The sequence below is a fragment of the Cibotium barometz genome, chromosome 40 (genome assembly GCF_041138505.1).
Source record: "Cibotium barometz isolate CiBa-2024 chromosome 40, ASM4113850v1, whole genome shotgun sequence".
In the NCBI taxonomy this organism is placed as follows: Eukaryota; Viridiplantae; Streptophyta; class Polypodiopsida; order Cyatheales; family Cibotiaceae; genus Cibotium; species Cibotium barometz.
The window spans coordinates 30,891,116-30,909,173 of record NC_141085.1 but is presented as its reverse complement, the minus strand read 5'-3'; the positions used below and the strand labels follow the sequence as shown (position 1 = coordinate 30,909,173).

The window sequence follows — 18,058 nt, the reverse complement described above, 5'->3', positions numbered from 1 at the left end:
CTGCATAATCACTCCAATCCCCCATTAAATAACTAACAACTAACCCCTCCACACAAACATTTGAGTTGCCAATCACATTATTTCAGGATCACACATCCACGGCCACTGTGATTATGCAGTCTATGAAATCCCGGTGTGTGATTGCCACATCACCAATCACATGAAAAATCATGATGCCACATCACCAAATCATGGCAAAAAAAAACGCAATGTCACATCACCAATCAAGCCTCAAAAATCATGATGCCACACCAATCACGGCTTAGAAATCACAATGCCATATCACCAATCATGCCACCTAACATCATCTCTACACAGTCACATCACCCCACCACCACCATGACTACACAATCATGACATTTAATTCTTCGTGTACACACACCAACCTTCACCATCAAGCCTTCTCTCGTGTTCTATTGCTCTTAATGATTAAAATCATGAAGGTTGTCACGTCGTGATTCTATCATCTGCTAAATAATGACCGTGAGACTAGGAAAACATAGAGCACCGTAGAAGAAGCCCCATGCTCCCCAAATCACAATCTTCTCCAATCTAACAAGAACTTGCTATTCTGGAGGTGCACAAAGAGGCCATTAGGCCAAGCATGCCACTTCACGGACAGGTGAAGCCCATAGCCAATAACCTAGCTTGTCCTTACAACCCCAGTAAGTCCCCTTTGTTCCACCTCACATTTGGCGAGCCAATTCACAAAGAGGCCATTAGGCCAAGCATGCCACTTCATGGACAAAGAGGCCATTAGGCCAAGCATGCCACTTCACGGACAGGTGAAGCCCAAAGCCAATAACCTAGCTTGTCCTTACAACCCCAGTAAGTCCCCTTTGTTCCACCTCACATTTGGCGAGCCAATTCAAACTAGAAAATTTAATCATCAGAGTCCAGACCCATGCCTCTCTTGCACCATTATCTTCCAAAAAGCATGCACGAGAGAGCATTCTAGTTAGCTCCGGGGAAGAGGTGGATACTTCAGCAAAAGCACCAAAAGAGGGAAGCATCCCAAAGCAAAGAAGAACCCTACAAGCCCTCTACTTATAGGTGAAAGACATGGATGCCACAGCCAAGCAGGTGGTAGTACATGAGTTGGAAAAGGGCCTTCTACATTGCTTAAAGCCAAAATACACCCAGGTGAAAGAGTACCTGAAGCAAGGAGAGCGAGAGGATTAAGCACAAAGCTAAGGTGGCAGAGTTGCAAGCTAAATCATAAAACTAGTTTGCTGTCTCTCTACACAAAGCTCTCCAATACCAATGATGAACATAAAGCCCTGGAGCATCGGTTAGAAGAAAAAGACAGAGAGCTAAAGGATACAGATGTTGGGCTGAAAGCATAAATAATAGCATTGGAAGGACAACTAGACCAAGCCAAAGATACCTATGAAATCAACTCCGCAAATTATGATATACATGTTAAAGATCTCAAGGAGACACTGTAAAATCTACAAATGGGTGACAATGTTTGCTAGCCACCAACAAGCTATCTCTCACCTCAATGAGAAGATCATGGATGCCCACTCAGTAACAACAATAGGTTTACCAGCAGAAATGGGTGTGATTCAGAAAGAAAAGGCTGGCCTCATCATACAAAATCTCCAAGTCTAAGATGCTCACAAAGGGAATTGGACATAGCCCATGATTTTGTGGCTAATGAAGAACAAATTATAGCTGTCAAGAAACAGTTGCATTCATAGAGGCAACCCACCCCGCGATTGAAGAAGATGACACGTGCATTAAGCTAGTGGATAGGACGTCCCACAGGCTAACCTTTTAGTGGTTCCTCTCCCCCCTATCAATCCTTTTCCCTCTTTTTTACTTCACTAACCCTCTCTTTATGCCAATATAATATTAACTTAAGCAAGGAACTAACCCAGGGGACTTATACAACAAAATATGACTCGCTACGCCAATCCCACCATTGTCATGCTGTGTTTATGGGGGGACTGTGTCATTCCATGTATATCTACCCCTAACTTTCGATCTTGGTATCGGGTGCTCATTAACTCTACTAGCTTTGGCGAGGGGGAAGAGGCTTCCAATTAATAAAACCATCAAACATCAATTCTTTTGTAGCACCCCTGCCTAAAATACAAGAAAGCCTAAATTAGATTCTAACACACAAATGGTTAGAAGCTTGGGACACCCCACCAGCACTTGCTTCTCCATAATAGTAAACTATATCATCCTTTATAGTATTCTTTGTACTTTTAATCTCATTGATGCACACAAAACTTATTAACTACATTAGTATATGACTTCAAATAAGTGCACATTGAGTATCCCTCCTTCCTTGAGGAAGAAGGTTTGCATGCTTTACATGATTTCATTTGTGCACTTACAAAACTTTTTAACCACATTAGTATATGACTTCGAACAAGTGCACATTGATTATCCCTCATTCCTTGAGGAAGAAGATTTGTATGCTTTTTACATGATCTCTTTATCACACAAAGAAACCATCACCACCTTCCAATGATGGGGATACGGCTAAACAAAATGATGAGGAGGACCACACCCATCTAGTGTTTAGTCCAATAATCTCTTACTTATCTAATATTTATGATAATAAAAATAAGGATGATACTAACACTCCATTAATTGAGATAGAATTCCTTGCTTCTTCGTTTAATTTTCCCACTAACACTCTCACCCCCAAGGAACCACTGGACAACCAACCACTAGAGGCTGACACTATGCAACATGAACCAGATGCGGGAAGTTATACTTTCGACCCCAAAATCAAAATTGATAAGAATAACTCTTTTGGATTAAAAGTGAAATTCTTTATGCATCTATTTATGCATAAAATCAAAATTGATGAAAATAACTCTTTTGAATTAAAAATAAAATTCTTTATGCATCTTTCTATTAATAAAATCAAAATTGATAAGAATAACTCTTTTGGAATAAAAATAAAATTCTTTATGCATCTATTTATGCATAAAATCAAAATTGATGAAAATAACTCTTTTAGATTAAAAATAAAATTCTTTATGCATCTATTTATGCAGAAAATCAAAATTGATGAAAATAACTCTTTTGAAATAAAAATAGATTTCTTTATGCATCATTCTATGCGTAAAATCAAAATTGATGAAAATAACTCTTTTGAATTAAAAATAGAATTCTTTATGCATCTATTTATGCATAAAATCAAAATTGATGAAAATAACTCTATTGAAATAAAAATAGATTTCTTTATGCATCATTCTATGCATAAAATCAAAATTGATGAAATCAAAATTTATGAGAATAACACTTTTGGATTAAAATAAATTCTTTATGCATTTGTCCATGCATAAATCCAATTTAGTAGGAACTACACTTTTAGAATAAAAGAATTTCTCTTATGCATCTAATTTATGTAATCATCATGAGCGGGACTCCACTTTTGAAGCCTCATCTAATGCGAGAAGCTCTTTTGCAGATAACTCCGTTCAACCCCACCACTCCAATCCAATCCAAAGCATATGCCACAGGGGTCTAGCCAACTAATGTTACCATACCGTTTAGTCAATGACAAGCCAAATGAAAGAGAGCTGGGGCACATGGAGCACCAAAAGTCCTTGTGGTCTAATGTGGCTAAAGGTTCCAAGCTTGCCAACTCACTTGGCTAGCAGACTTACTCTAGATCAAAATAGTCGCATTCATGATTGCCTACGCCTATAGTGGCGACAACAAGAGAATACAGTGGGGTCATGGGGCGACTGTGAAGAGATATAGGCTAATGCTGATGGCAAAGTTAATATATCTCCTACACCCATGGGAACATAGTTTTATGATGAGAATGGTAGAGACATAATTCCAATCATGACTATGACCCCAATGCTTCCAAAGCAAAAACCGATTCCACCAAGGAAGGAGGAAACAAAAATGGGAAAAAAGTGTTCCAATGAGTCAAAAAATGTACCAATTAGGGTGAGTGCAAGCCTTGCACCAAGCAACTCCTCTGATAATGGCAAAGAAGGAGAAATATAACTCAAACACTAGATCCTTCTCAAAGAATTCCTTGAAAAGAGAAAAGCTCTACTTTTAAAAGAGCTAAGAAACCAGCAAAAATTAGAGCCAGAGACCCACCAAAGCCTGAAGGGGGGAGAATAGTAATCTGGACAAATCTCTACAAAGATCTAGAAGTTATTGACATTACTGAAACTAGGTCCATCAAGCCAATGAGTGTAATCATATGTAAACTCAAAACCTCATCCAATCAACCCGCATCACATCCCATAAAACCAAAAGTCAAGGAGTCAAAATCCCAACCAAAGGAGGAAAAGCATCATAAAAAATCGAGGATAAAACCAAAGCCTAGCAACTAATACTTCTAATCTTGCTACCTTAGCCTCTCATAAAGCCCCAAGGAACCAAATGAAGCAAGTGTGGGCACCAAATACACCAAGGAAGCCAACTTATATGCACACTAAACAGCTAAAGCCCAAGAATCAAAAGCTTAAATAGGTGTGGATTCCAAAGGAGAGTGTCCCCAAAATGCCAACCAAAGTTGATAAGCTGGTTGTTGTGAATCCCTAAGCCAAGAAGAAGTTGAAAGCTAAGAAGTGATCCAGCCACACAAGGATGGGTGACCGTAGAAAGGTCACTAATAGCCCATGGATACTACTAGGGAAGAAGCTAGATCTGGGTACCAAAGATGCAATTCGCACAAAGATGCAACCCTTCTAGAGTGAGAAAAGAAAAGTTTATAAAAACATCATCATGCTCAAGGACCTTACATCAAATGTCACACCAAAATAGGCATGGATGCCCAAAAAGCAAGATGAGGGAAAAGCTGAGAAAGAGAACACATGGATTGTGGAAGAGCAAAAATAGCTTCAAAAGCAAATCCAAGAACTACCCTCTTCTTCAGCTTTATATGAAATCTCGACATCCTTATCCATTGAAACCTTTTATTAGCGCAGTGTTAAGATTGTCCCAGCACAAGAAGAAGGCCCAAAGACCATCAAAGCCTTATTCTTAACCTAGATAGAAGTCAAGCACATGAAGTTGATGCGACCCCCTTAACTTGGGTAACAAAGCTAAAGACAAGATTGCTTGAAGCTAGCAATAGGAAAGAAAACAAGAAAAGACATCAGGTAAACATTCGACTCTAAGTTAAGTTGTCGAAGGCCAAAATGTACCAATGGCATAAGAGTTCAAAAGTCAAATCGCCAATGGCCAAAATGAGCCTAAGGCATAAGAATCAAGATTTTAAAAGTTAAGTTGCCAATGGCCAAAATGAGCCTAAGGTATAAGAATCAAAAGTCAAGTTGCAAAAGGCCAAGATGTGCCCAAGCGTAATTCCTTTAAAAGGTTCACCTAGTATGTAGCCATAGAAACTACTGTACGATGGATATCTGGTGAATTTTTCATCAAAGCTCCCTTCCTTGACACAAGGGGAGAAACTAGATGAAGATTGGATGCAGAAAATCATGCAGTTAGGGTGAAAGCATGAAAGGGTGCCTAAAAAAGTACTCCTTTTCACCAAGGAAAACTTGTTACTATTTTTGTACTATGTAAGTACTTTGATTTTTTTGCATGTCAAACTAGAGTACTTTTTAAGTTTGGCTATGTTGAATGCAATGTTTTGTGAAAGAAAATTCTTGAAGCAATGTTCTCAGATAGGATATTAGTACTCTTTATTTTGTATTTTTTTGGCCAATAGTATGTACACCCTTTCAAAATTCAGAAGACTTCCATGTACTGTTATTTTTGTAAGAACATCAAAATTTAGATGACTTCCATGTGTAGATAACCTGGAATTTTTTTACAACCCTCCTTATCTACTTGGAGAACTTTAAAGATGTAAAGCATGATAGAGGTGGCACATGTACTATGAGCACCCTCACCAATAGCTAGCTTTTGACTTTGCCATTAGTCCGACACATTGTCAGATTTATGGCTACTTCGGTGCCTTCCAGCTCATCACATGTAAACCTTCAAGGAATGCTTTTTGACAAAATTTTCCAAGTAGGGATGTCCAAAATCTTCCAGCCCTTTTCCATCAATCCACTCTAGGCCCTCCATAAATTTGCCGCCAACCCAATAGTATTTAAATAACCACTTCCAAGGATGGAAGTTAGACTAGTGAGAGGGGGTTGTTACTCCTTTTTCATGCACTCTTTGTAATCCCCAACCTAGCTTAGATGTTTCACATAGTATATGGCCAAAGGCCCATCTTTGAAATGAGAGTCAGCCATATAAGACTTGTATGTGTAATAAGGACATGTTTTGCCCATGGGTGTGGGCGACCAGGCAAAGCCCAATTGTATACAAGTGACTTATGGGCATATTCTTAGTAATACAATCAACATTGAGCTCTAGCTTGGAGAGCTTCTCTATTTGCTTTGTCTTATGATTTCACATCTGTTTCTGGTTTCCATATCTTGCATGTCTATGGCTATGAGTCTTGTTAGCTTGCTTGCAACCTTGTGCGAGTGCGTGTGTGCATGTTGAGAGCTTGATGATTGCACGATTCTCCTCTTGTCATTAACTAGTTGTGGAGAGAGAGAGAGAGAGAGAGAGAGAGAGAGAGAGAGAGAGAGAGAGAGAGAGAGAGAGATTATAGGTGGAGAGAAAGCTTTCTAGCTTCCCGCGGTTGTGAGATTAGATTGCAAGAAGTCTAAGAAATAGGATTGGTAAGCTTGAGGGTTTGACACCCCTCGAGGCTTTCATTCCCGCGATCAACACGCTTCAGATGGGTTCATACTTCCGGGAAGACAATGCTTGTTGTGAAGCTACATCTTCCCTAAATAGCCATAAAAAATGCAATGACACACGTCCATGTACTAATCACTAATGCAAGGCAACCTTATTGCAGTTTTAAATGACCCATAATACTTCTAAATGAATTCAATGGAGAAAATATGTAAACATTTCGAAGTTAAAGGGCTTACCTAGATTTCATGAGTGGCATTTCAGTTTGAAGGTAAATTGAGGGTTTGTTGTTAACAAAAACACTGATTACATGCATAATGATTTTGAAAGCTTTGTTTCTAAAGGTATGAGCTTTAGTGAGGTGTAAGAAGTAAGCCTTTGATAAGGTTGTAGACACATAAATATTTTTGGAGTTTGCCAATTGATATTACCATGATGGGATAGGTATTTTAATACAACCTTCATTTGATTTTAACCCATAAGCTAATTCACCAAAGGACCCCATCATGCATAATTAGCAATCTACATATAAAAGAAACGAGTTGATATGTAGCATTAAGGGCCTAAAAAATACATTGCGCATGAAATTATGCTTCATAGTCAATAGACATAAGTGAGCTAATTTGTCACAAGTTCGATATGAAATTTTAAGCAATGAAAAATAATAACATTTGTGTTAAAGGTAAATTCACTTCTTGCAACTACATCAAGAATTTTGATCGCTAGAAAAAAGGGAAGTGGTAAGGGCCACTCCACAAATATACCATCATTTGCCCATTGTGCTGTAAAAGAAAAATTTGATCACCAAAAAAAGGGAAGTAGGAATGGTCACTCCACAAATACCATTTTTCTCCCCTTTTGTAGCACAATCTCGGGGGGTTCATCTCTAAGGAATTTTATGTATCATGTGCATTCAAGGGGTATTTAAAAAACCCCTTATACTTACATACTTTTATGGAAAAAATTACCCTTTTTCTTCATAAAATTACGGTATTTTTAATAAATTGGTTAAAAAAACCCCTCATGTAAATGTAATTCTGTAACATTTTTGAATTAATATACACCTCCCGATGGACTCACGTGCTACACTTACATATTTTTAGTTGAACCCCCCGAGAGCACAATTTGCAAAGATCCATGGTCACAATAGCATCAAGGGTGACCTCAAATATTTAGGTTGGTCTATATTGGGCATTCTAGGGTGACTTTTAAAGCCACCCTAGAGGCCCCTAAGGATTTTTTCAAATACAAAGAGACACCTTTGGACCCATATGAGGTCTATATTTCAATATTAGCTATTTGATTTTCATAATGTGTGTGGTGCAAAGAAGTGTTTCCTTAAAGAGGAACTTTAAATTTCTTCATGAGAAAGGACTTTCATGGTTTCTTTATTGAAGAGTTTTGAAGATATTAGCAAAAGTCATTTTTGTACTTACAACTTTTAGTGAAATAAAACATTACCATTGTTGTCTTCCATGTTGCATTTTGTTTATGATTATGTCGAATGTGATGATGATACTTGCACATGGCAAACATGGAGAGAGTCAATGTTCAAACATTGAAGAAGAATTTTTGAATTTGTTTATTAAAGAAGAGTTGTCCCACGAAAGAACCCTTATGAAAGACATAGGGTGACATTGTCCACGAAAGAACCCTTATGAAAGACATAGGGTGACACTATCCATGAAAGAACCCTTATGAAAGACATAGGGTGACATTGTTCATGTTATGTAATATATAGGGTGACATTGTTCATATAGTCACAAAGTAGCTCCTTGATTTTTTCACACTATGAAATGAATGCTAGGGTGACATTGTTCATATAGTCACAAAGTAGCTCCTTGATTTTTTCACACTATGAATGCGAGAGAGAATACCAATGTGCTCGCCTTCTTTATAGATCTTGAGTTGAAATAGTCAAAGCACAATGAATATTGCGTGCTAATGTGATGTGCTAGAGTATGTAGCTAAACATGTGGGGAAAAGTAAAAAGAATGAGGTCTTAGTTACAAACAAGTCATGAGGTGTTCCTAAAATGAAATGAAAAGGAAAAAGAAAAAGAAAAAGAAAAAGGATGGAGTTTTAGCTACAAAAAAGTCATGAGATGTTCATGAAGTGAGAGTAAGGATTAGGAACATGCACACTTAAGGGGGTATGGCGAAAAGTTGATTAGGAGGGGATGGGTGTGCAAGGATGGTTTTGAGAACACAGGGGAGAGAGTATAAAGGGTATAACATGGAGGCATTCCAAGATCAGAGTAAATATATGCACATAAGGAGGTGCGTTAGTGTTGGTGGAGGAAAGGGAGTGAAAGTTGGAGGGAAGCTTGGGCGTGTGTGGACAACGTTAATTGCAACATTTGTAGTGTTTGATTAGCACTAAAGGGAAGCATTTAAAGCACTAAAGGGAAGCATTTAAAGCATGTTGACGCTCATCTTTTAAATCTAATGTGCGTTGTTAGCTCACCTTAGAGCTCCTCATGTACGAACATACGTGGAAGTGTGTGTGTTCGAAGGTGAAATCAAAGTGTATGACTTTAAAGAAAGTTTTGCCCAACTAACATGCTCCACAGAGATGTTGTAGGGTATGGGAAATTTTATTACTTGTCTTAAGGGTGCTTACACATATACCCCGTCCCATGGCTAAGACGAGCGAGGTTACTTGTCAAAGTCTTATTGTAGAGTAATATTTGCACTCATTGTTGGGCAAGATTGTTACACACAAGTGATTTTTGGGCACTCCAATATATGTGATGGGCAGGGAATCGAAGAAGCTTAGTTTTCTTCACGGGCGTCCAGCTGTGTGTGGAATGAAGACTTTGACTTGTTTTGGGTGAAAATGGTCCTTTCAGTTATGACAAGTCAAGGACGTCAGAATTCAAGGTTAATTAGATTGGAAAACGGTGTTGGGGTCCGATAGTCAAATACATTGGCGGACATCCCCACATACATAGACATTCATGCACCATACCTATCCGGTTGCGCATCCTGATCATCTCCCCTCTCCAGGGTTTCTTCTGCCTGTGTACCGTTTTATCTTGCTCGTCTGGTTAGGTGTTGGCCTTTCTCATCTGTACCTGTGATTTTTGTTATGTGATAAGGCCTGGTTCAAGCTCTCGCCGGAGCTTCGTGCTGTCCGCAGACAAGGATGGTGCTCATGTGAGGAGGAGTACGAACAAGCAGGATTCAAGCTTTCTGCATCAACAGGCGGGACTAGGATTAACCCCAGCTTCTGTGAACTTCTGCGATTAAAGTTTAGCTGACCCAAGAAGTGGTGTCAGGCATCAGACAAGCGGGATTAGGGTTCGTCTGCATCAGACAAACGGGATTAGGTTTTCTCTGCACCAGACATGCGGGATTAGGGTTTTCTTTAATGCATCAGACAAGCGTAGCTATGGTTTAAAAGATGACCAGGTGTTTCTTCATCAGACTAGCAGGACTAGGATTTTCTCCATAAGGCAAGCAGGACTAGGGCGCTCTGTATCAAACAAGCAGATACCTGCACCCGATAGTGAGACTTGGGTTCTTGGCTGCATGCCATTCTCATCCTCTCTAACACAAGTAATGATTGGGCCATGGCGGAAGATGACGCTTCATTTAGAGGAGCCCGTGCCACTGCTCTGAATGCTTTGCAAGCGCTAGGTAGAGGCTTTGATGTGACCTGTGACATCCGGCTACTATACTGCAAGGGTGCACCGGGTGCGAGACTGCTAAAGATTGATGAAGAACACTGCAGTGATCTCAAGTTGTCAGAAGGTTTGTATATTCCCAATGTTTCTTCAGACATCAGGGCAATGTCGGAGGAATGTAAGCGCCTTTCCTTGGATGTATCAGACTTCAATCAGGTGCGTCATACTGTGAGTGCTAATTTGGCTGGTTTTCTTAGCGGGGATTGCAATAGCAACATGTTTGTATACTCTCAAAAGTATGATAGCTGCATTGAACTCCAACTTTGAGACTTGTAGAGTTGCCAACCAATCACTCCGCTGCTTGAGTCCACCTTGTCATATGAAAGTAAAGCGTGCCATTTTGTGAATCCAGTTCAGTTGCCTTGAAGGTAATTTAGATATCTATGTCCCAAACTAGGGCGGCAGTGTTTGCTAGTGTAACAGGTATGTAAAATGCTGACATAGTTGACCTAGACCCCCTATGCATGCTCAAGGCAAGAAGCAGGACAAGTCCAACTCAAGCAAGGAGTGCTGAACAAAAGGCTTCTGTCCAATGAGGGGATGGATTGCCATTTAAAGAGTAGTTATTTCAAGTGCCACGAGGTGGGAGACTTGAAAAAGAGTTGCTCTCCTCGACTCAATTAAACTCTGAAGTCAAACAGGCTGGGGAGTTGGGACACCAAGAAGACCCGAGATGGTTTCTCTTAAATTGGTGCTCAAGTGGTGGGTAGTGGTGCTCTTTGACCATGGGAGCACTGAAGACGCAAGCTTGACCATCACTTTGGTGCACATTCATAGTCTTGCAGATACTTTTTTTGATGACCTTGAAGACTTAATCATAGATTCAAAACGTGGAGCTGATTTTGCAAGGTGAGTAGAGTGGAGAACATTCGCTTTTGCTAGTGGCAGTATTACACACTGATTTTGTGAAGGGATGTTTCCAAGGAGTTGGTAATTGGATGTGACTTATGGCCATGCTGTCAGTCATTCTGTATGTGTCCATGACGTATGCCTCACAGCTGCTCTTCAGAAGCCAGATCAAGCTGGGGTACACTATTTAGTTGTCAAACTTCCTGCTCTTGTAAACATAGATATCAAAGTTTTCTGCCGAAGCTTCCACCATCTGGATTGGAGGGCTATTGCCAACTTGGTGGCAGATGGTTAGCCACTTTACTGTGATAGGGAAGTGAAGTTGGAAGTGTTGTAGAATGGTTTTAATCAGCCTAGTCACTCTTCCTTTGTTGCCTAAATTTCCCTATTGCAGGAGGAGGATGGTTTTGCCTGATTGATGGATGCCAATCCTATTGATATGATTGATGTAGGCAGAATGCTGCAAAGTATGTGGATTGCTACATCCCTTAGAAATTTCATGTGGCAAATGGGAGAACAGAACTTACAAAGAACTTAGGAATTAGCATAAAATTTCTTAAGGGCTCACATATAACTCCTTAGAAACTCATCTATTCCAGGGAACTACTAGGGAACTTCTACCATAGCGATTCTTTTCATTCTAGGAACTCAATATCCAAGGAAACTCTTGGAACTTGAACTCCATTTGCACTCCCTTCAAACTCAACTCCCTAGCAATTTGGTATATGGAGTTTCTCGCTTGGTTGATCTGTTGGAGACTTATATCTTGCTTTTAAGTAAACGACTTTAGATATCTTAGTTTGTATATTGTGACATGAATGCTAACAGCGAAAGACTTAAATGATGATCAATGCTATGCCAACCATGTTAAAATATGTGCATTGCATATGTTGTGTGGGAACTAGGTCTTGTGTAGGTTTAAATCTTTTATTAAAGTTGGTGCAAGTTGGGATACATCTTTGTAGGTCGTTAGGCTTCGTGACGTGCCTATTTAAAGGCCTCCCTCCCCACTCTTGTTGGTTATCCATTTCCTAGCGCATATTGTCATTGCCTATTTGTTGGCAAGTATAAGCCCATGTAAACCCTTTGCTATAATACAACTTGATTTTGTTTGATCTCTCTCTCTCTCTCTTTTCCCTCTCTCCCTCTCTCCTTTGTTTTGCTTCCGCATTGTGTAACTCTAACATGGTATCAGGGCTCTAGGTCCTGGCTGCCTCATTTGCGATCTTTCCCCTCCTTCCTCCTGCACTTTTTGGAGCAACTGGATGGCTGTGTTCTCCCGTGCTCGTCCTCCTTCGTCAGCGTTTTCTCTTACCGTGCTCCTACCTCTTGCGTTTTCACTTGCTGGGTGCCAAGGTGCTGTGTTTTTTGCTTCCTCAAGCTTATGTAGCAGTGTCGCGAGGAGTGTTGGCTGTTTTTATAGCAAGGACAGCAACTGGAGGTGGTTTCTTCGTGTGTGGTACAGCTCAACAAGCGGCTTTGACGGTCCCTCCACTTCCCTAGCTACCCTCCCTTTGTTAGCAGTCATCTCCTGTCTGCATACTACACCCGGGCCTGTGTTGTGGGTGTGCCCACCCATTTTTGGTGTTTCCCCATTTTTCCTCACTTCTATGTATTTTTTCCATTTTTCTTGAGGTGTGGAGGGCTGTTGGCTGTCTTTTGATGCTGGCCGACTGAGTGTTGCTACCCGACTTATGATATGGTGTCCTGGCCGACTACATGCACTTGGCCGACTGGCTTAGAGCAGGTCATGAGCATCCCAGATGCTAGTCGTGAGCACATGCTGCTGTCGGCCTGTTTTAGATTGGCCGACCAGCCGCCTGGGGCCATATAAAATGGCCCCTTGCCCCCCACACTTCCCAGTTGTATATCCATATCCGGGATTTTCTTGAGTGTATATAGCAGAGTTACATAGCTTCTCTCTCTCTCTCTCTCTCTCATCTGCATTTTGCTCTCTATAGCAGTTGTCTTCATTTCCGCTGTGCATTCTGACATGGTATCAGAGCCCCAGGTGGCTTGAAGCTTGGAGACAGTGGGATGTTGAGGGCTCAGGGTTTACTGATTTGAGGTGCTGATTGCAGATTGTTTGGGCTGTTCGGGACTTGGAGATCGGGTAGAAGGTGGCCATCACCGTTGGACAGCCACCTTGCATATTATTTGTAGCCTCTTCTTTTTTCCCACCCTCCCTCCCTCCCTTCACAAGACCTTGTGAACCCTTGAGATGGCAGACTTGCTTGAGATGGCTGAGAAGCATGTGAAGATCCCAACACTCCCCACGTTCCCGGTGGACCGACAATTGGACGAGAACAACTATGGCATATGAAGAAGAAGGACAATGCCACAAAATTCCTTACAGCTTCTATTTTTCTACTGTTCATGTGTGGCATGTGGAGCCTGACATGACATACATGTATGGCTGGTGTAGCTTGAGATGGTGTGTCTGTGTGGCATATGGAGTTTGACATGACAGTACATGTATAGCTGGTGTAGCTTGACATGATAGTACATGTGTGGCTCGTGGGGCCTGACGTGGTGTACTTGTATGGCCATGAAGCCTGACATCATGAAAGTCTCTGGGACTAGCTATCTTGGAGATCTTGTGTATTTATGTTTTAGGAAGGTTCTGGAAGGATTATGAACCCTGGACATTTTATTGGATACAACTGAGCAGATGGGTGTTTCTTCCAATATAATTGCACTCATGCGTGTGCATGACTTTGATTTTATCTTTGGATGACTTGTCTTGTTTGCCTGGACAATGCCTGAGATTTCTGCTTGTGTTGTCCATGGGGCCAGGGACGCCTGGGCACCCTGTGGACGTGTATGTGCACACCTATTTGGGATTGACAAGTGGTGTACATGTGTTTTGCAGGTGGTAAGTATTCCCAAAAACTCAATTTACAGCTTTATGAGTTCACATGTTAATAATTATGGATGTAGGTTCACACTCACTTATAAGTGACCGGACAACTTATAAGTGAGTACACATTGAGCAGGACTTATTTAATACACGTCGCAGTCAAAGACCAGGCGGGCACTAGACAGTATTTGGAGCCCCTTCATGTAGGCGTCCCTTTTTGGACCAGAAAAGCACACGTGTGGGCTATTTTCAGCGGGGAGCATCTATCATTGAAAAAACTCCAGATTGGAGGGGGGCACGTGCTTTTCAGAAGTGCATGAGGGCTGGTCAGCTGGTTTTCAGCCTGTTGACAAGTTTCTACAGCCATCCATCGCGAGTGAAGTTCACCTGATGCATGGGAGAAGCTAGCCAACTCCTTCTGCATGTTCTCCACTGATGGTTGGTGGATTTACAGCTTGAATAGAGGCTGGACAGAGGTTAAAAACAGGGAGGAAGAGCTGGTCAAGGGCTTCTAGACAGTTTTCCTTCCGAGTTCCGACACCGGAGGTTTGCAGGCTTGTGCACAAATGCTGGTCGCTTTCTTCTGTGGCTATTGAGGGCTGGTTGACAGCTGAAAATAGACTTCGAGGGCTGGTCGACTTGCTCTATGAGCCAGACAGGAGGAAGAATGATGATGTTGAGTTGTCCTAGGCTGATGTGGGAGTGCTATGGGCTGTCCATAGTTGTCCTGCATGTGCTTGATGCTGCGAATGCTCACTTGTGCTGAAATTGTCAGCAAATTCAGGCATTGTGATGTTTTTATTCTTGTTTTCATATTGTAGAAGGAGAATGTGCAGAAAATGCAGCCCAATAGCCCTCATGAAGGACGTGCCAATTTCTAGAGAGAGGAGGAGGAGAGAGGTGGTGAGTTGTCCACTGTAGGTGACAGGCAGGTGCTTTGTGGAGCAAGCTAGAGTGGACACATGGCTGGTTACTCCCTTTGTACAAAGAGGATAAGGTCTGGGCGGTGGACATTGGGTTATGTCCACTTCGGGACATCAGTGTGTGTGAACACCGGGCTGGTTATAATTTATAAGTGAGTTTTGGTCGCCCAAAACTTAATGAAGTGTGTACACACTCACTTATAAATTAGTGCCAACTCCTAAGGCCAAGTTTATGACCAATACTTACCACTTGCCACATGCTACATAACTATGTCGCAGACAGTTTCACACGCACGGTTTGCGGGCGGGCGTCCCCTTACCTGGAACTACACATTGGTCAAGCAAGCATGAAAACAGCATGTAATTTCAATTGCAAGAAAGCACATAAAGATGCTATGCAATGTAGCATTGGTATGGACAATCCCCGTTCATGAGACTATACCAAAATAGACGTGCTCCAGGCAAGTACACAAGGTACCAGACCCAATGGAACACCAATCCACCAAGCATTTCCGGGCATGTACACGGAGGCACCAGTCCCAACGGAAAGCCAAGTCCACAGTAACACATGAGTGGCATCAATCCCCGGCATATACAACTGCCATGGACACCAGTCCAATGTACATACATGATAAGAAAGCACGGGTGGACCAATTGGGTGGCCAAATGGTGACACCGCCCGTCCAGATCTGACGCCGCTAAGGCGCTGCCGCTGTTTACTCCCGTACCTGCTGTCGCACCATCACCGCCGTACTTTACCGACGTCATAGCCTCAGATTTGCGCCGCCTCATCACCGTACTGTCTAGATCAGCTCTGCTACCTACTGCCCGTACTGCGCTTGTACCGTATGACTGTACCTGCTTTGCTCTGCCCAAAGCAACTTCAAATTTCAGATCTACAAGGTTTGACCTGAAATTGCACACATTGCCTGTTGAAATTTTGGGCTTTTCACCATTGAGCCTGCAATTGCAACATTGGCATTGATTTCAGCAGATTTGGTGCATAATTGCTCTAGAAATTTGGAGATTTTGCAGAAATTGGCAGAAATTTGGAGATTTTACAAAAATTGGTACTATTTGCTGGTAATTTTGGGTATTACAGGCACATTTGGTTGGCATTGGGGCATTTCCCTCAATTTTTTGGGTATTACAGGTACATTTGGTTGGCATTGGGGCATTTCCTCCAATTTTTGGGCATTACAGCATTTGGTACAGGTGACAATCGCACAGATAAAAATTAGGGCTTTTCTACATTGAGACCATTTTTGGAGCATTCGACGAATTTACCTTTGATTTACAGGATTTGCGCACTTGCAGCTCTTACAGGTGTCAGCTGATTGTGTTTTTCACGGCACATGTATACATTTGTGGTTTGTTGCAGTATATGTATGCCATTGTGGACACTTTGACAGATTTGCATCATCGTGCAGGACACTTGCAGATTTGGGACATGCATATGTATTTATCGTGGTGGAGTTCCCTTTCAGTCCATTGGTTAATCCTGCTATTTATCTCCCGCATTCTTACGATTTTGCTGGGCATTGCCTACTCTTGGTGACTTGTGACAGATTTGCTGTGCTAACATGGCCAACAGTAATAATGACCTCTTTGGAATGCTATCTTAAGAGGACAAGCTCAATGGGGACAACTACCCTATGTGGGCTTATATGATGCGTCATGTTTTGGTTGCCAAAAATGTATGGCTGTATGTGGATGGCACCGAGGAGCGTCCTCTTGCACCTACTTTGCGGTTGTTGGCTGGCAATGCACCTACTAATGCGGTCACTTTTGACAACCTTGTGACTCTCTTGCTCAGTGAAGAGCAATCTCGTTCCAATAGGAACAACTTGATGTCTGTTGAGTCAGCAATGGCTGCTCCCTTTCCTGGGAATAGATCTAGGCCTAAACCTAGCCCATCAGATCCTCCCAAGACAGAGGACAAGCTTAAAAAGAAAAAGCGTTGTAACTACTGCAGGAAAACAGGACACACCATAGAGGAATGCAGGAAGTGTATTGAGAGTGAAAAAAAGAAGAAGATGGCATCTTCTTCTACAGGTGCAGATCAAGCCAATTTGGCTACACGTGTCAGCCTTGACCCTTACAGCTTCATTGCTTGCAAAGATGTCTTCTGATGCCATTGCTTTTGATGATTATGCTTTATAGTCTGTACTCCATGGTATGCATTGTCTGGCAGATGCATTTCAGGGGGGGATTCTATTTGCCCACATGCAGTTGGTGATGCCTCATGGTCACTTATGCTTGTTGACCCTTATGCTGGTCTATGCTAGACGCTTTCTCTTATGTGATGTCTACTGGAGATGCCTTTTATGTTGTTTTCCCTTGCAGCGGGATTCTTTCTACAGTGTTGACATTGTCACTTTCTCACATGTGATGTTTACTGGGAGTGCCTTTTACACACTTGGCCAGTGTTGGCTTGCTCTCATGGTTTTGACATGTCACATGTATATTATTCACTGTGGGATTATGCATCTTTATACTTGCCATACATGCCACTGATCATGGCATCGATGAGAGTTTACCTACCCTCTCATAGCATTGGCTAATGCCCGCCTCGAGCCCCCACTTTTTCTCCCCATTTTCAGCTTTTCCCATTGCTGAATTTATACTTTTATTAGCCCTACCATTGCTGATTTTCCCTCATCGGATCCTCCATTGATGAGTTTCACTTTTGCAGCTTACATTGCATGTCTCATAGGCATGACTTCTGGATCCTGTTGCCTTTACACATGCGTATATATGCTACCTCTTCTTATGCTTCACTGGTGTAGTTACAGAGCATTGATGTGCATTACATGCAGTTCAGCTTGGCATTTGGTACTTGCCTTCAGGGGGGTATTATGCGATGCCTCTTGATTTGATGCAGTTGATGTCCACATGATCTTTGCCATGCATTTCTGGTGATGCATTTAGTACTACTGTGCTCTAGCATTAGCACTATGACATTGGGGATTCTCCTTTTTCCCGTCATATAGTGCTTGCTTTTTCCATTAGCACTGTAGTTCACTCTTTCTGTGGCAGCATTCATAGCTTTATCACCCTGCTGCTACCCGTTCACACCAT

At 41.7% G+C, this 18,058-nt stretch overlaps 1 protein-coding gene across 1 annotated transcript in view; it reads left to right on the top strand.

Moving 5' to 3' along the window:
- Positions 1 to 9,571: 9,571 nt before the first annotated feature.
- The window catches only part of LOC147615403 (MACPF domain-containing protein CAD1-like), a 59,224-nt gene continuing 50,737 nt past the window's right edge, over positions 9,572 to 18,058 (top strand). Inside the window, exon 1 of the mRNA XM_086779500.1 lies at positions 9,572 to 10,501. Within this exon, the coding sequence (XP_086635626.1) occupies positions 10,232 to 10,501 (270 nt within the window). The 5' untranslated portion in view covers positions 9,572 to 10,231. The remainder of the gene's footprint in view (positions 10,502 to 18,058) is intronic.